The sequence below is a fragment of the Gadus chalcogrammus genome, chromosome 7 (assembly GCF_026213295.1).
Source record: "Gadus chalcogrammus isolate NIFS_2021 chromosome 7, NIFS_Gcha_1.0, whole genome shotgun sequence".
Taxonomy (NCBI): domain Eukaryota; kingdom Metazoa; phylum Chordata; class Actinopteri; order Gadiformes; family Gadidae; genus Gadus; species Gadus chalcogrammus.
In genome coordinates this window covers 8,708,011-8,734,003 of record NC_079418.1, presented here as the reverse complement: position 1 = coordinate 8,734,003, position 25,993 = coordinate 8,708,011, and the positions used below count along the sequence as shown (strand labels likewise).

Below are 25,993 nucleotides of genomic sequence, written 5' to 3'. Positions count from 1 at the left end.
TTCCAACATGGAGTTGGCGATTGTACTGCAGTGGAAAAAAGTGGTTATTCTCCAGACTCTTCCCAGTAACCTAGCGACAGCAGGCAGCTTAAGTGCGCGCTGTGAGGCAAGGTTGAGGGTATGGGAAAAACATTTCACGTGAAGGTAGCCCCCGACCTGCGCAGCCACTACCATGTTGGACGCATTGTCCGTTACCAAAACAATCGGCTTGTTAGAGATGCCCCACTCTTCGGTTGCCGTTTTCAGCACCTCAGCCACATTAGCCCCGGTATGACTCTCATGCATCGCCCTGGTTTGAAGAACATGAGCTAAAAAGCTGCCATTCATCCGTGATGTGATGCGCCGTTATGGTCATGTAGGATAAAGTAGCTCTTGATGACCAACCGTCACAAGTTATAGCAACTCCTTCGGCTAAACTTAAAGTTCCATTTACCTCCTCTTTGACTTCGCTGTAGAGTTTGGGGATGGCAGTGTCGGTAAAATATTTACGTGAGGGGATCACATACCTGGGCTCCAGTATGCCTAGCAGATTCTGGAAACCTTCATTCTCCACCACACTGTAAGGCTGTAAGTCTTTGGGGATGAAGTAGGCTATTGCCTCAGTGATTTTCTTTGCCCTTTCGGAGTTTTGAGGTAACTTTATCACTTTAGTTTGGTCCAAGGTGCGTTGATTTGCGGGTAGGACAACTTTGGGTCGTTCCTCAGGGGTCGCTATCGCTAACTCTAAATGGTACCTTGTGAGATGCACTCACAAATTCGTCGTATTCACACAATACTTAATTTTCATCCGGCACTCTTTGCAGATGGCAAACTGCATGTCAAGGTCTTTACTAGTATTACATTTTCGATAAAAACCGAAATGTAGCCACACTTTTGACTTAAAAGAAGACGGAGCTTCGTGTACAATCGGTTGAGATGGTGAAGCCATTTTCATTTAAATTTGTTGAATGCAAGGTAACAAAGCACCACCTAATTTGTTGTTTAATGCACGTCATCAAAGCACCGCATCAAGCGCCACCTTGTGGTTGTAATATGGAAATGTAATATTATCAGAGTAAAGTCAGAGAACCCGAAAGTAAAACACATAATTATATAATTAAATATCGCAATACTTTGCGCTACTGTATCGATATAATTGCGAACGCAAAATATCGCGATACTGAAGTGAATCGATTTTTTCCCCCACCACTAGTCGCCGTGCTGCGACACGGTCTCTGATAAACCCCGGCCTGTGGGAGAGAGCGTTGTCATCTTGGAGGATAGAGTTCGGTCCCAGACTGTGGAGATATGGGATTGCCACTGGTTGCAGAATCTCATCTCTATATCTCTCTGCATTGAGATTGCATCCATTGATGACAAGCCTCGTTTTTCCAGTGAGGGAGATGCCACCCCACACCATCACAATGCCTCCACCAAAAGATCTTATTCTATCGGTGGAGCAATCAACATAGAGTTCTCCGCATCTTCTCCACACTTTGACCCTACGATCCAACTGCCATAGGCAGAATCTGGACTCATCCTTGAACATAACGTTCCTCCACATGTTCAGGTTCCAGTGCACGTGTTGCCGACACCAGCGCAAACAGGCCTGACGGTGAAGGGCAGTCATGGCAGGACTCCTGGCAGCCCTATGAGACCGGAGATTGGCTGCGTGTAGTCTGTTCCGGATTGTCTGGGCAGAGAGCCATCGGCAATATCGTCCTGCTAACCTTGACTGCAAATCTGTAGAAGACAGCCTACGGCACCTAAGTGCTGACAGGGTGATGAAACGGTCTTCTTGGGGTGTCGTCTTCTTGTGACGCCAACTTCACCGCATGTCTTTGACATCCCCCGTTATATGGAACTTGGCCTTCAGTTTGGAGAGGGTACTAGGTCTCACTCCAAATTAGGGGTGTGAACGGTTACAAAAAATTGTAAACGGTTACACGACCCCTTTTTTTTCATGTACACGGTTAACAGTTTTTTTTTTCTTCTTTTTTAAGTGGACCGCAGTCGCGCTATACGACCAATGGAGGGTAGAGTTTAGATCGGGCCCAGAAAATCAAGCCCGACCCGACCCGAGCCCGTGCACGTTCTGTCTGAGCCCGGCCCTACACATTAACTGTAATTATGAGCCCGAGCCCGGTTTCATACATGTGTAACTTTGTACACATTTGTTACTTGGGCCTACTCTGCTAAATATATATGTAGGCTAAGGGATAATGTATTGAACGCCGGTCATTATCGGGAAAATAAGCACCGACAGGGCGAACAGGACACCGACGCACTTTTGTGGAAGAGGGAGAGACGTCGGAGGACCCGCAGTATATTCATATCGGCCCACGCAGAAAATATGAGGACATGTATTGTGGGATAATTTGAGATATGTTCATATTAATATCCGCAGTATATTCATAATATTGTAATGACCACGGAAGAGGCAGTGAATGAAGTATTGAATAGACAGAGATTTATTAGATAGGCCTATCTAATAAACCGTTGGAACACACAAGACCGGAAACATAGCAACGCCGGTAAACAAACCCCGAGAAGCCCAATCCCTATGAGAGCTCCCCGCGCTACGGCCATCCGGAGGCGCACAGAGCTTTTGGCCGTGATATTATATATACAAATATTATATTGTATACTATTATATTATGTATAGAGCTCCGGGAGACGCAATCGTCAACATTCACTTTCTCCTCCAAGCTGCAGTTCACCCCGGACTGCACTTCACTGAGTTTGACGGTTGAACGCTGATTGGCTGTTACGTTACACATGTGACTCAGTGGCCACGTTACATGACGTAGCCTACGCCCGGTGTTCAGTTACCTAACATTTATCGCAAGCATTTATTAGCTCCTTAATGTTGTCCAAGTGGAACATTTGTAGCTTTATTAATCGCTAAATAAATAGTAGCCTATGTGTGATTTTTGATAAAATTATTATTATTTTTTTTTTCGGTTTTCGTTTACAGATTTTTCCTAAACGGTTATGATTTACTTACCGGTTACACGTGTACACGTGTACACGTGTACCCGGTCACACCCCTACTCCAAATAATGCCGCAATTTGGTTTTAAGGAACACCAGCTTGAAGTTGCCCAATCAGGTGCCAATCAGGCACCTGATTGGCAGCACCTAGGCGTACCAGAAGCTAAAAGCAAGTGTCAATAGCAACTGCAAAATAACCTGTTCGGCAATGGCAGAAAAGATTTGGAAAAATTTTCATGGGCGCAACCCACATACTCAGTGCTGCTGCTCATCCCACAAATGCATGTCCCTTACAAATCGGGCACCATTTGAAAGGGAACTAAACAGGTTTTCCAACGGTATAAGATTTATTGCCAAAAAGCATTGTTACCACAGAGAAATAATCAACCAAACACAAATGTCTTTACTTTTTGTGCTAAGTTTATAAGCGGTGTAACAATACATGTATTCGTTTTGATCCGAATCGGTTCGGACGTCATGGTTCGGTGCATGGATCAACATGGAGAATACACGGTATAAAATTAAATAAAACTGGCGTGCAAATTAATTAATGTAATGCAGAACTAATGTAAGGTACGCAAGTTCTTCGGGGACAACTAAACTGCCCTGATATGTAGCCGAGCATGTTATGGCGCATAACACGTCGGGTTCTCTGAAGTCTCTTGTATTTCCACAACAAGACTCGTAGTGGGGATTATCTCAGCCATGGTTGAGAAGGAATTGGGGGAAAGGAACTTTGGCTTTGACTCCCTGAAGTACATCAACCGCGACATCGAGGAGAAAGGGATTGATACAGTGTCCTAAACTGTCCTCAACATACTACGCCCGTAATGTAGTGAAATTGTGTTGATGAATCTGATTGAAGAGTAGTCAAAACCGCCATTGGTTAACTTATACCGGCTGTCAAGACGGACCCAAGGAAACTTCCTTTGCCTTTTTGTTTATTATTGTTATGATTCTTATTCTCCTGTTTTACCGAAAACCGACGCTGTAGAAAGTTTCGCTCCCACGATATAGGAGGACGTTTTCTGTAGGCATATTTAGTGTGTTTAAAAAATATATTGCCCGAGCAACTACAAGTCACATTTAACGCCTCGTGCCCACTGCCTCCGTCCGTTGACTGATCCCCATTAACGCCTCGTGCCCACTACCTCCGTCCGTTGACTGATCCCCATTGACTTTGAATGGGGACGGACGCGCAATGCATTGTGGATCCGTTTGTTCCATTGGAGCCTTCGGCTCCGTCAAAAAGTTGAAAAATGTTCAACTGTTCGGCAGCGACGGATCCGTCATCCAATCAGATCGCGTATGCAAATTTAAGCACTGTGACGCGACTCAGGCTCTGACGATACTGGAAAGCGGGTCATCTTGCAATGACAACGCAACAAGCAGGAAGAAGTGGGAAGAACCCGGCTTTGTTGTTAGTGGGAAGAGATTTGATTGGCTGACGGATGCCTCTGCAAAGACTACTCCCCCATCCGTCAGCCACGCCTTCCCACGTTCTTTTACTGACGGTGCAGTGGGCATGAGGCGTTACTTTGAATGGGGACGGACGCGCAATGCATTGTGGATCCGTGCGCTGAAGGCTCCGTCAAAATTTGAAACATTTTCAACTTTTTCGGCAGTGACGACAAACGTCTCACTCAAGGAACTGTACGGAACCATCAACAAAATAGAAAACAGACACCCAGAGGCCGCTCTAATAGTGGTTGGAGACTTTAACCGAGCGTCGCTGAAGAAAGTTTTGCCAAAATTCTATCAACACATAACTGTAAACACGAAAGGCGGAAGATGCTTGGATCACGCCTACACTCAATTCCGCATTGCATACAAACACCTCCTCCGCCCCCCGTTCGGCATATCAGACCACTCTTCCATTCTCCTTGTGCCCGCCTACAAGCACAGGCTGAAAACGTCTCCACCAATCACGCGCACAAGTCGATGCTGGTCTGACGAATCAGACCCTATCCTCCAGGACTGCTTTGATTCCATGACTGAGTTTGCGGAGAACAGTGGTGACGTCAACGAGATCGCGGAAGGAGCGCTGGGTCTCATTGGAAAGGTGATAGATGAAGTAGTGCCCACAAAAACAGTCTGTGTATATCCAAACAGGAAACCATGGATTAATTTTGATGTTAATACAGCACTTACTACCAGGGAAACAGTATTCAAAACAGGAGATACAACTGAAATTAAAACTGCCCGGTATAACCTAAGAAAAGTAATCAAAGCAGCAATGAGGGATTATGGCAAGAAAATGGAGGCACAGCTGAGCAGCAATGACCCACGCAGAATGTGGAAGGGACTACACACAATCAGTGATTTCAAAGAGACCTCTAGCTGCCGAGCTGATACTTCTGTCTCTTTACCTGACGAGCTGAACATTTTCTACGCCCGCTTTGAAGTGAGCCGCACCAGTCTTCTAGAGAGAACCTACTCGGCGGACGCAGATGATTCCGCCAGCGCTCTTGTCATCACAGAAGAGGATGTACGTGTGGTGTTCAAACGCATCAACATCCGAAAAGCGGCCGGGTCAGATGGGTTACCTGGCCGTGTGTTCAAAGTATGTGCAGACCAGCTGGCTGGTGTATTCGCAAACATTTTCAACCTCTCCCTCTAGAGGTCGACCGATATGGGTTTTTCTATAACCGATGCCGATGCCGATACTTAGAGGTCAGGGTTAACCGATAGCCGATATGGGCTGCCGATTTTTTTGGGCCGATTTTTAGGGCCGATATCTAAAAGTTTTCCCATTAGTTTGCATGCTAAAGCGTCACACTAATAATAAGTAGATGCACACAATTTGTTTTAACATTTTTTAACATTTATTGAACTCTGACTTGAACCTTGAGTCATACATACCAGTTTTGTTTGGGCGCAAGTGTTAACTGAAATATTCATTTAAAGAAAAATTAAATAAATATTTTATAAATAAAATAAATTAACTTGGAAAATATAAAAATAAATTAACTTGGAAAATATAAAAATATGTTACATAAAAAATAAACGGTAGTACTGCAAACACACTAGCAAGGGCAATGCTAAAGCCTTTGTGATTTCTCACATTCTTGACTATTAACGTTATACTACTTTACTGTGGACGTAGGCTAAATACAGACATTGGTCTGAACACGTCACTTCATCAGGCTAACGATCCATTTTTATTCGCAAACACGTTGATAGAAACACACGCAGCTGCGCATGTTCTTGAGGTGAATTTTCTTTGAAGTAAATAAGTTGGAAACTCGGCTATTGTCTGAGTCACCTAAACCACGCTTCTGAACAAATGTCATACACCGTTCTGAGCTGCTCCATGGCTGCTCTGTGTCTCCAAGCACGGAGCTGTCTGTGAGAGGGGCGGAGCAGCATAACGTAGCGCAACATAATGCCGCCTCCTCCACCCCACGAACAGAGGGACATTTTTCGACTCCAATACAGGAAAATTTAAGCAGAACTCATAACATTTGGGCCAACATATTACTGTAAGCAAGCAAGCTGCTACTAGATTTCGAGTAAAGTCCTTCAAGCTAACAGCAAGGACAAGTTAACTGTGAACTCAATCAGCTGTAGCCTTAGGTTACAGCTCTCGACGGTTCAATGCTTTTCATTTTTTTTTTTTTTTTTTTCCTTTCACTAAGTGAAGCAGCACTTCATAGTTTACTTGTAACATATATAACCTAGTAAATATGTTACCACCATACAACTTTGAAATGGCAGAATTTAAGCCTTACCTTATCTCCCAGGATTACAAGTTTTGGGTTGGGGTCCTTCACATGCGTTCTGCCGGTACCAATAACACGGGGCTGCCCGCGGACATGCCTGACTATAAATCGGCGCTACTAAACACAGATATCGGCCGATGCCGATAGATTAAAAAATGACAAATATCGGCCCGATACATCGGCCGACCGATATATCGGTCGACCTCTATCTCCCTCTCCACGGGCATAGTGCCAGCCTGCGTCAAGTCATCAGTAATCATTCCGGTACAAAAGAAGAGCAAGGTAACTTGCCCAAACGACTGGCGCCCTGTTGCTCTCACCCCCATAGTAAGCAAGTGCTTTGAAAAGCTCATCAAGGTGCTGATCTGCAGAATGCTGCCACCAGCCCTGGACCCCCACCAATTTGCCTATCGGAAGAACAGATCGACAGATGACGCTATTGCCACAGCACTCCACTCAGCCCTTGCCCGCCTCGACCAGAGGAACACCTATGTGAGGATGCTGTTTGTGGATTATAGTTCGGCATTCAACGGAATAGTCCCTTCCAGACTCGACAGGAAGCTCAGGGACCTAGGCATTGATCCCAGCCTATGCAACTGGATCCTTGACTTCCTGACGGATCAAAAACAGGTGGTGAAGATGGGTTCTAAGATATCAGCACAGGAGCCCCCCAGGGCTGTGTCCTAAGCCCCCTCCTCTACTCCCTATACACCCACGACTGCGTGGCTACACATGGATCAAATGCAGTGATCAAGTTTGCCGATGACACGACTTTGATGGGCCTGATCACTGATGGTGATGAGACAGCCTATAGGAGCGAGGTCGACTGTCTGGCTCAGTACAGCCAGGTCAACAACCTCATTCTCAACACCGAAAAAACCAAGGAGCTCGTAGTGGACTTCAGAAGGAAGAGACAGATTCAACACCCCATCTCCATCGGGTCTGCTGTGGAGAGGGTAGACAGCATTAAGTTCCTGGGGGTCCACATCACCAGAGACCTCACCTGGGAGGAGCACAGCAACCAGGTGGCGAAAAAAGCACAGCGGCGCCTATTTCACCTTAGGCGGCTGAAAAAGTTTGATCCTGGGGGCCTTCTTCAGAGGCACAATGGAGAGCATATTGACTGGATGCATCACTGCCTGGTACGGGAACTGCACTGCCCAAATCCGCAAAATGCTGCAAAGGGTAGTAAGGACAGCTGAGAGGATCAGCGGATGTGAGCTTCCCTCCATCCAGGAAACCTACAAGGCCCGGTGTGTCAGGAAGGCTCTCCGAATCATTGGGGACCCCAGCCACCCTAACCAGAAACAGTTTGAGCTACTGCCGTCAGGTAGGCGGTACCAAAGCCTAAGGGCCAAAACCCAGAGGATGACAAACAGTTTTTTCCCCCAAGCAGTCAGACTCCTGGAAAAACACACTACCCCCCAACCATCCACATGCACACCACAACAACAGACTGGTATTTATTTAACCATCTATTGTATTTGCACACCATTTGTCTATTGCACAATAACCCTACCTGTGGCTGCTATCACTACCACTTGAACACCCTACACTTCACACTTTATTACACCTCATTACATTTTATTATTATTGATGCTGCTACTTACTTTTTATACTTATTCTATATTTATTTAGGGTTTAGCGTTTCTTTTCATATGGTTTCTTGTCTTTATTTATTTTATCTTGTACTGTTGCTGCTGTGTGAATGTTGAGGAACCAAGATTTTTACTCTTGTGTACTGTACAATAAGATGTAATAAAAGTGATTCTTATTCTGATTCAGATTCTTGCTGCACACCTAAACCCTCCTCGAAAACGACGCCAATCCAAATTTTCTCTATCGCAGGTTACCAAACTGATCTCCTAGCAAATACAATGGAGCTTGCGAGACCAGGATGGTCTCACGAGGCTAGGTGTATACGCCCACCAATGGCTTATCACAATCACACCTGTATAATATGTCTCCTTAAATAAAGTCATATCTATATCATACAGCACAGTATGGTTTTGACTTAAGTGTGTCAGCTGTTGAGTAGTGTTGGCCAACTAGCACACTAACCTGGATGGGGAGCCAGGTCATCTAAATCGGTCACTCGCTTCTTAAGAGGCTGCCCTGATTAGTCAACGTGTTCTCTGGCGTGTGTGTGACAAGTCATCAACTCAGTCAAACCCTTGCGATAAGGTTTAGTAATGTATGTTAACAGCAGTTCAGCGTAGGGCTGTGCAATTAATCAAATTCTTATGGTGATTTCGAATTTTGGGTCAAACGATCCACAAACTAATCGAGTTGAAACTTTATTTGTATTAATTGATCATTGAGTACATTTAATTTTATTCATTAAATGTTTCTTAGCAAATGCAGAAAATCTGGATACATATTTGTGCAGCATTTTTGATTTTGACATTTTCAAGTGTTTTTTCTTCCGGGGCCTAATGCTGAATAAAAGGCATCACGTTTTCGAACTCGAATCCTGGTTTCAATATTGAACAAAATATTCGTGATTTCAATATTGACCAAAATTATTGATTATTATTTTCCCCTTAATCGAGCAGCCCTTGTTGGGTGAGACTCTGGATGTAAGTCTGGAATTTTAATATCTGTTTTCTAGGTGCTGGAAGAGAGATTACATAGAGACCTTGTTTTTAGATTTTTCAAACATTTTGTTTTGTGTGCGTAACTATGAATGCATGATTATTTATGACAGTTTTTTGCCTTTGGTCGAGGTATTCAGAAAAGTGTGTGTGGGTGTGGGTGTGGGTGTGGGTGTGGGTGGGTGTGTGGGTGTTTGTGTGTTAAGTGAAGTAAGGTACAAAAGCTGTGTGTGTGAGGTACAAAAGCTGTGTGTGTGTGTGTTCAGTGAAATAAGGTTGTGTGTCCTCAGGAGGGGCTCATTTTCATGTCAATAGCCCCTAGCTGCCCTTCCCACTAAAGACAAAGTTATTAATTCTCTATTCTAATGGAGAGTCTTAATGGCGAGCTAGAGGCACACATTCTCTTTCTCTTTCTCACTCTCTCTCTCCCTCTCCCTCTATATTATTTTGTGTGTGACACTGAAAGTACCCTGTTGGGCAGTACACACACACACACACACACACACACACACACACACACACACACACACACACACACACACACACACACACACACACACACACACACACACACACACACACACACACACACACACACACACACAGTGGAGGAAGGACGCTCTTTTTTCCCTATGATGTGAGTAAGGAACCAAAACCCTTAAAGTAAGGAACCTAAACTCGTCTGCACACCGAAACAGCACACACACACGCACGCACGCACGCACGCGTGCGTGCGTGTCTTTTTCTTCAAATTATTTGTTACCAGCATTCTTCGTGTTGATCAGCAGAGAAATAGTCCGTCAAAGACGTTGATGTTGCTTAGCAACCGAGGACGCTTGCGGAACGATACCGCAGAAAAAAAAAAAAGGCTGCCCGCGTGCATGTGTGGTTTGTTTACAAATACAAGTGACAAAAAATGTCGGCCGTGTGAGCGTATTTCACTGTCTCGTTATGCAGTTTGTAAGACATTTTCCAGGGACATTTCAAGAGGCCGAAGCATTAAACATGTAAACATCGGCCACTGCCATCGGTGAGTGTCATCTTATTTTCCGATAGGCCGAGTGCAGTCAACAAGGTGAATATCGGCTGTTACCGATGTTCGTCCGATACATCGGTGCATCCCTAGAATAATCTAGTGTGCACTACTGTGTACTTCTAATCAGCTTAAGGCCTATTATAAGGCTGATTCTGGTGTGTGTGTGTGTGTGTGTGTGTGTGTGTGTGTGTGTGTGTGTGTGTGTGTGTGTGTGTGTGTGTGTGTGTGTGTGTGTGTGTGTGTGTGTGTGTGTGTGTGTGTGTGTGTGTGTGTGTGTGTGTGTGTCAGCAGGGGTTCATATTCAGGTGCTCAGGTCAATACCCAGGACAGGGCTAGCTTAAAACGAAACGGACCATGACCGAACATCGTTTGCCTTGTCGACTGGTCTGATGTCTCTCTCTCTCTCTGCTGCCCTACATTAATTTCACCTCCCAGTCCAGAGACTGGAGGTATTATTACAATCTTTATTGACAGACTCGAGGTCCAAATCTAACACAGTATACAGAAAAACATCAATGAAATTACACAAAGCACACACGTGTGCTCAATGGTTAAAATACATACTGGTTCCAATATTTCCACTTAGTCTCAAATAGGTTAGGGTCCGTCAAAGACCTTATAATGCTGTTCCTAGACTCAGTAAGCCTGCACATAAATTTAAGCATAAAATTCCCAAGCAATGCTTGGAAAGTGGGAACCCGGGCCAGAAGCACCAGCCAGAGTTATATTACCGCCGGGAGGTCATGACCATGTATTTCGGGAATAGGTTTTAAATTATGCATGAGGCCAAATCCCATCTTTGTCAAAGCCGATAACGGCAACTTGAAGTCGATGCAATCCATTCACTGAACAGTAAATATCGCATTAGACAGAAGTTAGAGCGGGTTGGCTAGTAACCACAAGGTTGATAGTGTGATCCCCGGCTCCTCCTAAGCTGACTGTTGAGGTGTACCTGAGAAAGGCACCTCCAACTGACTGCTTCCTGACGGAAGGTCGCTATATCCCGTACTCCTCCTAGCTGGGTGTCCCTGAGTGTCGAGGTGTCACTGAGCAAGACGCCTCAACCTGACTGCTCCTGACCAGCTGGCTGTCGCCCTGCATGGTCGACCCCGCCGACATCGTGAATGTGTGCATGAATGGGTGAATGTGAGGCAATTTTTGTAAAGTGCTTTGGATAAAAGCGCAATATAAATGCAGTCCTTTTAAGGGAGAGAGTTCACTGAGCTTTCTGAAGTGAAACTGCAGGCTTCCACTTCTGTAGTGTAAACCGGGGAAGGGGATAGTTGTCCCTGGACGCGTTGTTTAACTCGATAGCCCTCTTACGATACTGTGGCTTTTTTTTCTTTTTCCTAAAGCTGAGCCAAGCAGAGTCAGATTTTCCGACCCCTAAGGCCAAATATGGAGAGAGTGATAGTGATCGTTAGTCTGGGTCTGCTGGAAATCAAGTCAAGTCACTTTTATTTACATAGCACTTTGAAATACAACCGGAGATGACCCATAGTACTTTACATGAAAAAACGAAGAGCAAGTAAAACCCAGTAAACAAAATAAAAGTATTAAAAATTCAAACAGAGATAAAAAAAGAATTGCAGCAATGGGGAAAGGAGGGGGGGGGTTAAAGGTTGTTAAAGGCAAGAGAGAAAAGGTAGGTTTTTAAATTAGACTCGAAAATGCCGGTGGTGGTGGAGGACTTAAAGGTCCCATGACATGCCATCAGGTGTTAGTGTGATTAGCCGCTACAAGGCGTTTTGAAAATGTCTCTTATGACATCACAGGTGGGCGTGTCCACCTAGATGTGTGCTGGATAGACCATACCCAGTGGAATAACGGCTAATCACACTCACACCTGGTGGCATGTCATGGGACCTTTTAATATGGGGTGGAAGGGGAGTCCATTAATTAGGGCCAGCAACAGAATGCCCGTTCGCCGCGATGCAAGGTTTACATTTTTGGTAGGGGCCCTTGCGGTGGACTCACGGAGGGTCCGCAAGGACGTAACAGGTCCGTAAACCCCCTTGCTCTGCGAAGACACAACGAGGGTCCATCGCATGAGCAGCTAATCAATATAGGATCAGATGAAGACAGGGCTCTCTCTCTCTCTCTCTCAAAGGTTAGGATTAGTGATTGTGTGTGGGTCTATGAGTGTACATGTGTTGGATGGTGTCTGATGTTGTGCTTGTCTGTGATTGTGTGGGTTTCAGATTGTGTGTGTGTTGGATTGTGGGTTTGTGATTGTGTGTCTGTGATTGTGTGTCAGTGATTGTGTTTGTGGCTGATTGTGTGTGTGTGTGTGTGTCCAATTGTGTTTCTGTGATTGTGTGTCTGTGATGATTGTGTGTGTGTTAACGTTCTGGTCTTATTCTTGTTCTCCTGTCTGTTTAAGAAGGAAACTCTCCATTGCGGTTGACCGTATATGGTGAAACCTTTTTACTGTTCACTATCTGCCAAGCGATCACGTGCGTATGTGTGTGCATGAGTCAGCAAGAGAGGAAGACTTTCACTGCCATCGAAAACACAAGCAAGCTAATTATTATTGTATGAGTTAGTTTGTTAATTTAGGCCCAGGTGCGTACATGCATATAAAGGTATTTAAAAAAAATTTGAGAGACCAGAGACACAGAGAGACAGACCCTGCATCAACTCCAGAATCATCAATCCCTACTATCGGATTAGAATATGACCGTTTGCATTTTATATGATAGCTAGATTAAACTATGCCACAACATGACAATTTGAGCATTAAGCATTACTATGTCAGGTTTTCCCATATACAGTAGAACCAATGCTAATACTCTCTCAAAGAGGCACAGAGATTATATCTCGGGTTGATGGTGTGTTTCCATCATTTTCGGATAATTTTCGACAAAAAGATAAAAAGACATGTGACTTAGCTTTTAAATGCTTTTTTAGTTTTATTTTCAACATCAACAGTGAATAACAGGCTATTTCCTGCTTCCTTTAAGCATAGTTAATATAAAAAAAATAGCTTGTGTCCACTTAAAATAAAAACTTGACTCAATATGTCCATCCAGTGTATAAATTAAATATTTTAAAACAATATAAAGTGCAAACAGAGGCATTATTCCTTCTTCTTTTAAACATTGATGGTGAATAAAATTTAAAAAAAATCCTGTGTCCAAAGGAAGCACAGCAGACCTGGATTTACAACTTTAAATGATTTTTCAAAAAGATGATCTCGCCATTGCCAGGAGATTGTACACCTTTTTGCAATCACCAAGTCCTCTGCGGTGTTAAAGACGCTCTCGCTGAGAACTGAAGTGCCAGGCACAGCAAGGCAACATCTTTCCACAATGGCAACATGAGGGTATTTGCACTCGTTGATTTTCCACCAATTCAGTGGATCACAATCAAATTGAATGCCACTTGCTTCTCGATAGTATGCCACTTCCTCTTCAATGGCATCAGCAAACGGCTTCCTGTCTTTGACCTCCTTGCCTGCAAAGGTCTCCCGAGAAGCGCCTCCATGGCTGACTTCTTGTGTGGAGGAGACGTCCCTGTGCCTTCTCCGGTCGGCCCTGTGGCTTGACCCTCTTTTTTTCAGATTCCACAGAACTATTATTGTAGCAATAACATTAAAAAAATCTATTATTAATTTAAAATAAAAAATATGTACAATTCTTATAGCTAAAGAACTAGGACTGACCTGCAGTATATTTAAGGGGCCTAACTCACTCATATTTAAAAATGTTTTTTACCTCTACATGTTCTTCAGTGCCCAGCCTGCCCACAATGTCAGTGGAGAGATTGTTGTATCTGGCGCAGGGCAGGATCTAGGTGAGACAGGGACTTGAATCTTGGGTCCAGTGCAGTCGATCTATGTAGCTAGTTCTGTAGATCGGGGGGTCAGTGTATCTGAGGTTCAGGTCCGCTTTGATGGCAGCTATTTCCTCTCGGCTGATGGTGCCGTCTTCCTCACTTGGGGCCATGGATTGTGGAATCTTTGTTTTTAGGGGTAGGACCATGGATGCTGAAGGAGCAGATTTAGTGCTTGATAGGGTTGTATCCATTTTGAGTGGTTTGAGCATCTGGAGGACCTCCTCTGCCACTTTCAAATCATCATCATACAAGGTGACAATGTCTCTGATACTTTTTTTTTTCAGGGTCTTGTCAGTCAGTGCAGAAAATATAGCTGCCTGCTCCTCAAGATAGCACTCCAACATGTCATACATGGAGTTCGACCTTGTTGGGACATCCTGTAATAGCTTGTAGCATTTCCTGCTTTGTTTTAAGCAAATGAGCTGCTGTAGTGCTGCGGTAGAAAATTGAAACCCACTTTCTGATCCTCCCCAGCACTCTGTCCATCTTGTGTAGTTATTCCCTTTTGGGATGCTACTATGGATGGGCACGAGTAGTAAATTCCAAACTCGAGTGATCGAAGGAATTCCTCGAGGATCAATCGAGTACTCGTTTAATCGAATCTATTTTTAGAATGCAACGCATCTGCAGCAGGAATAGGCCTGATGATGAACGGCAATATTACCAACCAAACATGTAATGCTTATTCTCCATCAAAACAGTCAGAGTTATCAGAGTATTCATTATTTATTTTTGCAAACGTTCAAAACACTTTTTCCTTACAAAAATAAATATGCGTGTCACAATTTAAATCACGTCGAACCAAGGTCGAACAGTTAAAAAAAAATAATGAAACAAGTAGCCTAACCATTGCATATAATTTAAAGCTGCAAATAAAACGGCAGCAAATGGACTATGGAAATACTCAGCGTTGTGATCTTCTCTACACGGCCGGGATTAAAGCTGCGTCTTGCGGCGGTGAAAATAGCCGACACACTTGGTTGCTGCGGGTCTGCTTTCCCGAACTCACCGTTGTGTTTCAGGAGCATATGTTGCCCCATAGTACTTTCTGGTAGCTCGATTGGCATATTTTACATTTCACCTTATGATCTCCTATTTCTTTAAAGTATTTCAATTCTCCGCTGCGCTTGCACATAATATAATGCCGGGTGTCGGGCGTCAGGCACGGACGTCGCGCTCGTCCAGTGGCGTCACTCTCCGGCCAATCAGCAGCCAGCAGCCTGTTGACGTTGCACCAAAGAATCAGATCAGCTCTCTTGGAACCCGACGGAGGTGGGACTAAAAAAGTACCAGGTAAATCGAAAACCAAGAAAAGGTGGGCTAAGACGAGACGAGGTGAGCTGGTACTGTCGGTGGAAATGGGCCACTGGTGGTAATATGGCTCCTTTTAAAGACAGAATAATAAAGGTAAACCAGTCGAATTCGACCCACTAATTGAACTGGTGTGGATGGATATAGAGCAGCGCTGAGATCTGTCTCCATCTGTCTATACCCAAACTAGACCAGGAGGACACTGCGCTATTAATGCCAGTGAAGACCACCAAACACACACACGCACACACAAACGCACGCAGGCACAGCGCATGCACACTCAAACTCCCGCATACATGCACGCACGGACGTTGGCACAACACACGCACGCACACACACACACACACACTCACAGTTTCTCGTTCCATTTTCCTGTGGAGCAATTAGCCCATTTACATCTAGGCTAATATAACAGGGTGTGTGTGTGTGTGTGTGTGTGTGTGTGTGTGTGTGTGTGTGTGTGTGTGTGTGTGTGTGTGTGTGTGTGTGTGTGTGTGTGTGTGTGTGTGTGTGTGTGTGTGTGTGTGTGTGTGTGGGGGGGGGGTGGTTGGACACATGTTTGTCTGTATCTATATGGCCGGGCTCTAGTGCTTGTGTGTGTGTGTTTGTGGGGGGGTGGTTGTGAGTCACAGGTCTGTCTTTCTGTCTGTCTATATTACCGAGCTCTATGCTGTGTGTGTGTGTGTGTGTGTGTGTGTGTGTGTGTGTGTGTGTGTGTGTGTGTGTGTGTGTGTGTGTGTGTGTGTGTGTGTGTGTGTGTGTGTGTGTGTGTGTGTGTGTGTGTGTGTGTGTGTTTCTCCCTACTTGTGGGGCAGTACACCAAGTGGATTGATTGACTTTTAGATGCCCAGTCCCACAATGGTCAAAATGTAGCGATTTGCACGATTTTATTTCACTCGTATTATGAAGAATAATTTTTCAGTAATTTATTCTGGTTACATATTTCAGTTATTTCGGTTATACATTTCGGCCACGAATCGATATGTTAAAGGTCCCTTGACATGCCACCAGGTGTGGTGTGAGTAGCCCTTACAAGCTGTTTTGAAAATCGGTCTCTTATGACATCACTGGTGGGCATGCCCACCTATATGTGTGCTGGATAGATCAGTCTACCTGTGATGTCAAGGGGCAGATTTCCACGGCTTGTAGAGGCCAGTGTTGGGCTAGTTACTTTAAAAAAGTAATTGTTTACAGTCTCTAATTACTACTTAGTACTTACCGTTGATATAATAAATGTAACTAGTTACTGTGGAAAGTAACTATTGAGTCACTAAGTACATTTTTTAATGTGTCAAATAATTTAAACACATGTACATGTTCATGTTCATGCACGGATCATGCAACGTTGTTGCATGCTTACTTTATTAGTGACAAGTAACTTTATTAGTTACATTTAACTGCGACAACACCCCCCATACTAACTTTTTGCCCCCCCATTCTTCCACCGCGGTCAACATCTGGTCTTCCACTCCCCGGCCCCACCCTCCCCGTCAAAAATTGTGCGCAGGGGGCTGGTCGGGGGAATTCGGGGGGGCCCATCAGCACCTCTTGTATACAGGGCCCAGAATTACAGCCCTGGTTGCACACACTGCTTTCAACCGCTTCCGGCAACTTTTAATGCATAGACAAAATATCACCGTGCGCTTTACGGGGCGATCACCGGACACAGCCACACACACGCACACGCGCACGCGCACACACGGCACCGCAAGACTAATTCCGCCGCTAATAACAACTGGTGGCGCGGACTCTGGAGAGTCAAGGTCGACACTCGCCTCTGATAGACTGAAGTCTTTGGAGACTTACACTTCCCATGCACATGCACTCTCACACAAACAGACAGACAGACAGACAGACAGACAGAAAGACACCACTCCATCGCTCTCAAAGCCAATCGGTGATCCGGTAAAAAAAATAAAAAATAGTAACGCACAGTGACTTTGATGAGTAACTTTAATATGATTACTGGTTTGGAAATAGTAACGCGTTCGATTACTCATTAATGAAAAAAATAGTCGGAGACCAGTAACGTGTTATTAAGTAACGCGTTACTGGCATCACTGCTGGTAACGGCTAATCACACTCGCACCTGGTGGTATAATATGTCACCTTTAACCCAAAGAAATTGAAAACGTGATTAAAAATTAGATTAATCGCACACAGCTCTATATTTATATACTCTTGCTTACCTCCTACTCTCTCTTCCCCTCGCCTGGATTATGTGGAGTATCTCCAGTGTAGGAGTGACCACTCCTGAGTCTGATTATCTCCTGTTGGGATTTCATGTGAGAAAGGCCTAACACTCTTGTTATCAATTATGTATTATTAACTCTCTCTCTCTCTCTCTCTCTCTCTCTCTCTCTCTCTCTCTCTCTCTCTCTCTCTCTCTCTCCTTTTTCCAACTCCATCTAGACTGTTGCTCTCCCCTCACTAGAGACGTCAGGGGTTCGAAGACCCCCAAACCAATGTTGGGGCCCCCGACACATACCTTCTAAACCGCTCGTGTGTGTGTGGTTCACGGCGGCGTGCGGACACATGTGTGCCAGCCCTCCGGGGGGGGTGTGATTGAGTAGCGACCCCCCCACCCAGGCGTCAGGACCCAGGGGCCCGGGGCCCCGCATGGCGGGCTGTAGGGAGAGAGGGCCCCGGCTGCAGCGGCCGTGGTCCGTCTACAGGGCCTCCACCTTCGAGCTGTCTGCAGAGATGATCAGCCTGACGCTGGCCGGTGGGCACACACACACACACACACACACACACACACACACACACACACACACACACACACACACACACACACACACACACACACACACACACACACACACACACACACACACACAGGTGAGCATGCTAACACACACACACACACAGGTGAGCATGCTAACACACGCACACACAGGTGAGCATGCTAACACACACAAGAAGAATAAAAAACGCAGACACATGAAAACTGAAACACACACATGAACATGGTAACACACGCACGCCCACACACACACGCAAGCAAGCAAGCAAGCAAGCAAGCGCACACACACACACACGTGCACACACAAATGAGCATGGTAACGCACACGAGCACACGCACATGCACATGGTAACGCATACACATGAGCATGCTAACACACACACACCCACAGACACAAATGCACACACACGCAGACACATGAAGACTGAAACACACACACATACACACACATTCATAACACACACACACATGAGCATGGTTACGCACACACACACACGCACCGGTGCACATGCACATGAGCATGGTAGCACACACACATGAGTATGCTAACAAACACACATGCTAACGCACACACACAAAGAATGAAACACATACGCACATGAGCATGCAAACAAACACACACACAGACTGAAACACACGCACGCACATGAGCATGCAAACAAACACAAACACACACACACATTGTTATTTATTTTAACTTCCTTGAAATGTTTAACGGTAAATGGACAGAATTTTTGCCGCGCTTTTTAACCATTGGCCACTGAAAGCGCATTGCAATGTCCCGTAACATTCACCCTTTCACACACACACACACACGGTCAGTAGCACACCTTCGCCCTTTCATTCTGACACACAAATGGCTGGAGTCGACCGCGCAGGGCGACCGCCAGCTTGTCAGGAGCCGTCAGGGTGTGGTGCCTTGCTCAGGGACACCCTCGACGTGGGCTGGATAAATCGCTCTACCAGCCTACCCAGTGGACCGTAGCAAACGTTGATTATCTATCCGTCATATATTTAGGTTGTGATCTTATGATCATTTTCAACCTGTGCTCCAACATTTACATTTACATTTAGGGCCTTTAGCAGACGCGTTTATCCAAAGTGACTTACAATAAGTACATTTGTCAGAAGAAAGAGAAAGACCATTATATCGCTGTTGGTGCAGTAAGTTTGTTCATAGAACCAAGTGCCAAGCGCTTACCATCACTAGGCTAACCCATTCCTCGTAAACAACAAAGATAGCTAGGTTTTGCTTCAGTCATTCAGCGTCTGCTAACGACCGCAGCATCAGTCGGCGCTATCAACGATGCCATGCTGCTCTTGAGCATCGATAGCTGTAAGCTAGCACTTAATTTATGCACCTATTGTACGTTGTACGTCCTGTCACTTAATGTACACACTACTTAATTATAGTACTTAGTTGTTAAGCGTCTTATCCTAGCTATCTGTGTTGTGAACGGGGAATGAGTTAACCCAGTGATTGTTAAGGCTTGTCTGGAGGACCGATGGCCTTAACCGGTTCAGTGTTTGCTATTCGATACTGCTCCTGCTGTATTCTGCTGCTCATTCCAGTTATATTTGCGTCGACAGGAAACAGCCAGGATCCAGATGAGCCCGTACTGGAGTTCAGCTTGGGTGAGAACCGCGTTGGTGTATGGGTCGGGGTGTGTGTGTGTGTGTGTGTGACTGTCTGTATGTCTGTGTTGATTGGGCTATGTGTGTGTGTGTGTCTGTGTGTCCTCAGGTGTGTGTGTGTTAGTCTTGTGTTTGTGTTTTTGTCTTCATGTGTAGGTGTATCCGTGTGTGTGTGTCTGCATTTCTGTTTCTTTGTGTTTCTGTCATTGTGTGTGCGTGTGAGTCTTTGTGTGTGTGTGTTTCTGTCATCTATGTTATTGTGTGTGTGTGTGTGTGTGTGTGTGTGTGTGTGTGTGTGTGTGTGTGTGTGTGTGTGTGTGTGTGTGTGTGTGTGTGTGTGTGTGTGTGTGTGTGTGTGTGTGTGTGTGTGTATCCTCATGTGCTTTGTATGTGAATCTTTATGTTTGTGTTTCTGTCCTTGTGTGTGGGTGTATATCCACATGTGTGTTTGTGTGTGTGTATTCTGCGGGTATGTATGTGTGTGTGTGTGCGTGTGTGTATCATGTGTGTGTGTGTGTCCTGTCTTCACATGTGTGTGTGTGTGTGTGTCCTTACGTGTGTGTGTCCTCTCTTCATGTGTGTGTGTGTGTGTGTGTGTGTATCTCCTCTGTTCACGTGTGTCCTTCCATGTGTGTGTCCTAAATTCAAATGTGTCCGTGTATGTGTGTGTGTGTCCTCTCTTCACATGTGTCTGTGTGTGTGTCCTCTCTTAACGTGTGTGTGTGTGTGTGTGTATCCTCTCTTCACATTTGTGTGTATGTTCGTGTGTGTGCGTGTGTGTGTGTCCTCTCTCCACGTGTGTGTGTGTGTCCTCTCTTCACATGTGTGTGTGTGTGTGTGTGTGTGTGTGTGTGTGTGTGTGTGTGTGTGTGTGTGTCCTCGGCGTGTGCAGCGTGCTCGGAGCTCCTCCCCCCGGCGCCGGACAGGAAGCCCAGTAGCTTTGTGGCGGCGAGCGTAACCACGCCCCCTCAGGGCTTCTGGACCAAACACGCCCAGACCGAGGTCATCGAGGTACACACACACACACGCACACATGCGCACAAAGACAGAAACACAAGAACACACATGAGGATACACACAAACGCATACACGCACGCACATCCCCAAGTGCTCCTGACACGACTGCGTTTGGCGTGCTGTGTGTTCACTGTTCCCTACCTGGTCACCAAGCTCGTCTCTGAAAAGTCATGACCAGTAACATGAAGGTTTCTAGTTCGATCCCCTCTCTCTCTGGCATCCTTTCTTGTCTTACCCACTTTACATTTAAAGGGATAAAACCTTAAAAAAAAAAAATCGTCAGGAATATAATCTGATGCGGTTTGAACTGTCGGAAAGTCTGCACTGATGCAGACTCACGGAAAGGACTCACGGAAAGGGCTCCATAAGTGTGGACTGAAACCCTCACGCCCTTTGGAATTCGACATTGGGACACCCTGAAAGCCTTAATAATTTGGCGAGAACGTGAGTCCCTGAGTCCGGACATTGGGATTGGGTCTTTGTAGACTCAGCCTGCAGCCAGTCAAATCGCTTCCAGCTAGCAAAGTCGGCTTTTTCCTGCTTCTTCCTGTTTATCATTGCAAAATGGATCCTGTAGTCGCAAAGGTGCTTCTCGTAGCGTTTTAAATTCCCCGCTGCCGGCCTTTTTTAGACATGTGTTTTCCCAGGTTGCATCACAAAAGCGATTTCATTGGAGAGAGTCACTGTAGTGTATTTGCGTATATTTGCATAACGCAATCTGATTGGCCGACAGATCCGTCGCTGCCTGAAAAGTTGGAAATGTCTCAACTTTTTGATGCGAGCATCGGAGCCGACAGAATAGACACACCCACAATGCATTTCGGGAGCGGCCGATGCAAAGCCAAAGAGATTCGTCAACGGACGCGTGTAGTGTGAACACGGCTTTAGAGGACATATATTTAAGGGCTACCATTGCCCCATAGGATTACATTACAGACGCTTTTGCTGAATCCAGCCTCAAAAAGCCTTCGTAGCATTAGTCTCTTTGACCCAAAATAAACCACAAATAAGCAGGTTAAAAAACAAACAAAGTCTGCTTTTTCCGCGGCACAAGCTACAAATAAACATCTACGTTGACGTTTAGGGCGTCTAGCAGAGGCTTATATCCAAAGCGGTGTGTATTACAGCGGTTCATTCACGCATTCGCAGGGCGACAGCCAGGACGTCAGGAGCGGTTACGGTGAGGTGTCTGGCTCAGGGACACCTCGACACTCAGCTAGGAGGAGCAGGGGATCTAACTAGCATAGTTTGTTAGTTAGCTGACTAGTTAGTGCGTTGGAGAGTTAATTAGTTAGCTCTCTAGTTAGTTGGCTAGTTACTTGGACACTTTGGTAGCTGGTATGATAGCTTGTTAGTTAGCTGACTAGTTAGTTAGTGGGCCAGTTAGTGGGCTAGTTAGTTGGCTAGTTAGTTTAATTGGACCCTAAACGTTCCCCCTCTCCTCCCCAGGGCACCAGTAACCCAATCTTCCTGAGCAGCATGGCCTTCTTCCAGGACTCCAACATCAGCCAGCAGACGCAGGTCAAACTGTCCGTCTACGACGTCAAGGACCGCGCCCAGGGAACGGTGAGTTAGTTGTCTAGTTAGTGACCTGCTAGTTAGTTACCAGCTAGTTAGTGAGCTGGCTGCTTCCAGGGAACGGTGAGATGCTACTAGTTAGATACCAGCTAGTTAGTGACCTGTCTGCTCCCAGGGAACGGTGAGATAATACTAGTTAGATACCAGGTAGTTAGTGAGCTGGCTGCTCCCAGGGAACGTTGAGACGCTCCTAGTTAGTTACCAGCTAGTTAGTTAGCTGGCTGCTCCCTCCGCACTGTGAGACGCTACTAGCTAGTTGACAGCTAGTAAGTAAGCTGGCTGCTCCCTCGGCACGGTTAGACGCTACTAGTTAGTTACCATCTAGTTAGTTAGCTGGCTGCTCCCAGGGAATGTTTAGACGCTACTAGTGAGTTACCAGCTGGCTGCTCTCTCGGCACGGTGAGATGCTACTAGTTAGTTACCAGCTACTTAGTTACCAGCTAGTTTGTGAGCTGGCTGATCCCATGAACGTTGAGACCGTACTAGTTAGTTACCAGCTAGTTAGTTAGCTGGCTGCTCCCTTGGCACGGTGAGACGCTACTAGGTAGTTACCAGCTAGTTAATGAGCTGCTGCTCCCAGGGAACGGTGGGACGCTACTAGTTAGTTACCAACTAATTAGTTTAACGATATTACTATTATATCTTTATTTTATTCTAATTAGTTTGTATTTATTTCAATTAAAGCTATTATTTATATATATATTTTAATACAATTATTTTAACGTCCATTATTCTATTTAGTTTCAAGCTATTATTATTATATTTTTATAATAATAATAAGTGTGTGTTTTTCTTGCACTTTTTCTTTTTCTATTAAGATAAGGTAAGATAAAGTATACTTTAACAACACCGAGGTGGAAATTAATCTTGGGCTGTAGTCGCAAACTTGCAAAACACCACATAAGATATCCACAGAAGTAGACAATACAAACATGTTTCACTGCATCATCCACAACAAAGACAATCACAAAAAACATAGCTTCAGTTCAGAAGTCTCTCTCTCTCTCTCTCTCTCTCTCTCTCTCTCTCTCTCTCTCTCTCTCTCTCTCTCTCTCTCTCTCTCTCTCTCTCTCTCTCTCTCTCTCTCTCTCTCTCTCTCTCTCTCTCTCTCTCTCTCTCTCTCTCTCTCAGGTTAACTGATTGTGTGTCGGTCTCTCCCTACAGATGTACATGCTGGGGTCGGCCCTGTTTCCTGTGAAGGAGCTCTTACAGAACAAGGAACACAAGCTGAGCCTCGTGTTGAGGTAACGCATGCACATGTACACACGTGCATGGAAACACACACGTACATGAAACTGACACATGCAAACAGAAAACATATGCATGTAAACACGAATGCACACACACATGTAAATGCGCACATATGTGCACACACGAATACGTGCGTACTTAGCCACATGTAAAAACATACGCATGCGCTCCCATGCAAACACGCAAACGCACACACACACATGTAAACTTACACACACATGAACACACATGCAGACACGCGCACATTCAAACACACATGTGCAAACATGCACATGCATGCACTCACATACACAGTCACATAAACGCACACATATGCACATATGATCACATACATATGTTCTGCTGTGCCTGTGTCTGTGTGTGCGTCGGTGCGTGTATGCGTTTACGTGTGTCTGTGTCTTTGTGCGTCTGTCTGTCTGTTTGTGCGTTTCTGTCCGTGTGCATTTGCGTCTGTCTGTGTCCGTGTCTGTGTGTGCGTGTGTGTCCGTGTGCGTTTGGGCGTGTGTGTGTGTGTGTTTGTGTATGTTGGGACCGGCAGATCGGCGGAGAACCAGTGTGTGGGGACCATCACGGTGGTCGCGTGGCAGAGTGAGGAGAGGAGGGACCAGCATCTGTCCAGGCTGCCCGACCAACTCAACGGACGGGTACGGTGAACACTCCCCTGTCAGATCAGAAGATCAGGGGGCGATCAGTGGAAGATCAGGGGATGATCAGGGGCTGGAGGTAGTGGTTATGGTGTTTGTGGATTTTCTATTTGTGATGGAAGCGTTGGAGATGAAGGTAGTGGTTAGGCTGTTTGTTGAGGGGTGGATGCTGTTGGTGATAAAGCTGGTGTTAATGCTGGTGGGAGAGGTGGTGCTGTGATGGGAATTTCGAGCCAAGTCAATCATAAACTGACAAAGAATAAGGAGACATCCGAACTAATAACAATTATGGTCATATATTTGGGTAATAACGGTGCAAAAAATACAATCAAACAATAACAAACCAACAATAATCCATAAAACAAACAAACAATGATGCTAGGCCTATTATAAAATCATCGAAGGACTAGATGGGAGTCCTCCCTGCGTCTCTCGAAAGGCTCCGCTAGGAAAAGTCCCCAGATGGGAAATAATCCTGCGTCCCTCAAAGAGGCACGCAGACTGAAGTCCCCTGCATGGGAAATCAACCCCTGTAGCTCCAAAAACTCCACGAGCTAAAGTTCTCCCTGGACGTGAAATCCGACTGAAGACCGCAGTTTTGACAAAAACAGTTAAAGTGTATGTTTCAAACGTTGAGGTTGTAGTGTCTCTGTTTACCTTGTTCACATTTTGACATTCTTCTAGTTCTTTGTAGCCGTGTGTTTTTTTACTCTCAGTTTAAGGATGTTTTTGTCTTGAGTTTTTTTTTTGTGCACTGCAACAGTTGTATTGTGCATGAATGATTTGACGGCACAGTACATGTACCGTATTTTCCTCACTATAAGGCGCACCGGAGTATAAGCCGCAGCAGCTAAATTGAATGATGTTTACATATATAAGCCGCACTGGAGCCCGCCGCTTAAAGGTGGGGGACCTGTCATAGAGCCCATAGAGTTAAAGTTAGTAGACTGTAACCTGTAAAATCCATATATTTAGGAGGTCCCCTAGTGGCCGTTAGCTATAAAATTCAAAGATTAGCCGCACCGTTATGTAAGCCGGAGGATCGCAAAATGGAAAGAGGCGCGGCTTATAGTCTGAAAATTACGGTACTTTTATGTTTAAGTTTAGCCGCTTTATGGTCGACTCATGGTTGACTCCGCCGTCGGTGTGTGAATGTTTGAACGTTTGTATGAATGTGTGAATGTGTGTATGCATTGGTGAATGGGTGAATGTGTCTATGAAAGGGTGAATGGGTGAATGTCAGACAGTAAGTGTCCTAGTGCTAACGTGGTGTGTGTCTGTCTGTCTGTCTGTCTGTCTGTCTGTCTGTCTGTCTGTCTGTCTGTCTGTCTGTCTGTCTGTCTGTCTGTCTGTCTGTCTGCAGACGGTGTTGTCGGTGGATGAGAGCCTCACAGAGTCCATGGGGGTCCGGACCAAATACTCCTCCCTGAGCAAGGACCCCCTCCTGCGCTCGGGTAGGGGTGTGTGCGTGTGATTGTGTGTCTGTACAGTGTGTGTGTGTTTGATTGTTTGTGTATACACGTGTCTGGGTTTGTGTTTGTGTGTGTGTGTGTCTGTTAGATTAATTTAGATTAGATTCCGATTCACAAGGTCCGGATTTTATTTTATTTTGTTTGTTTTTGTGTGTACGTTCATACTTTCATGTGTATC

At 45.3% G+C, this 25,993-nt stretch overlaps 1 protein-coding gene across 5 annotated transcripts in view; it reads left to right on the top strand.

The window, feature by feature from the left end:
• The window catches only part of inpp4ab (inositol polyphosphate-4-phosphatase type I Ab), a 57,874-nt gene that overhangs the window by 7,074 nt on the left and 24,807 nt on the right, over nt 1-25,993 (top strand). For all 5 annotated transcript variants that reach the window (XM_056595174.1, XM_056595173.1, XM_056595177.1 and 2 more), the window contains exons 2-8: nt 17,885-18,197; nt 19,809-19,853; nt 20,746-20,864; nt 22,320-22,436; nt 23,613-23,692; nt 24,238-24,343; nt 25,707-25,797. In XM_056595174.1, the coding sequence (XP_056451149.1) occupies nt 18,092-18,197; nt 19,809-19,853; nt 20,746-20,864; nt 22,320-22,436; nt 23,613-23,692; nt 24,238-24,343; nt 25,707-25,797 (664 nt within the window). In that variant the 5' untranslated portion in view covers nt 17,885-18,091. The remainder of the gene's footprint in view (nt 1-17,884; nt 18,198-19,808; nt 19,854-20,745; nt 20,865-22,319; nt 22,437-23,612; nt 23,693-24,237; nt 24,344-25,706; nt 25,798-25,993) is intronic.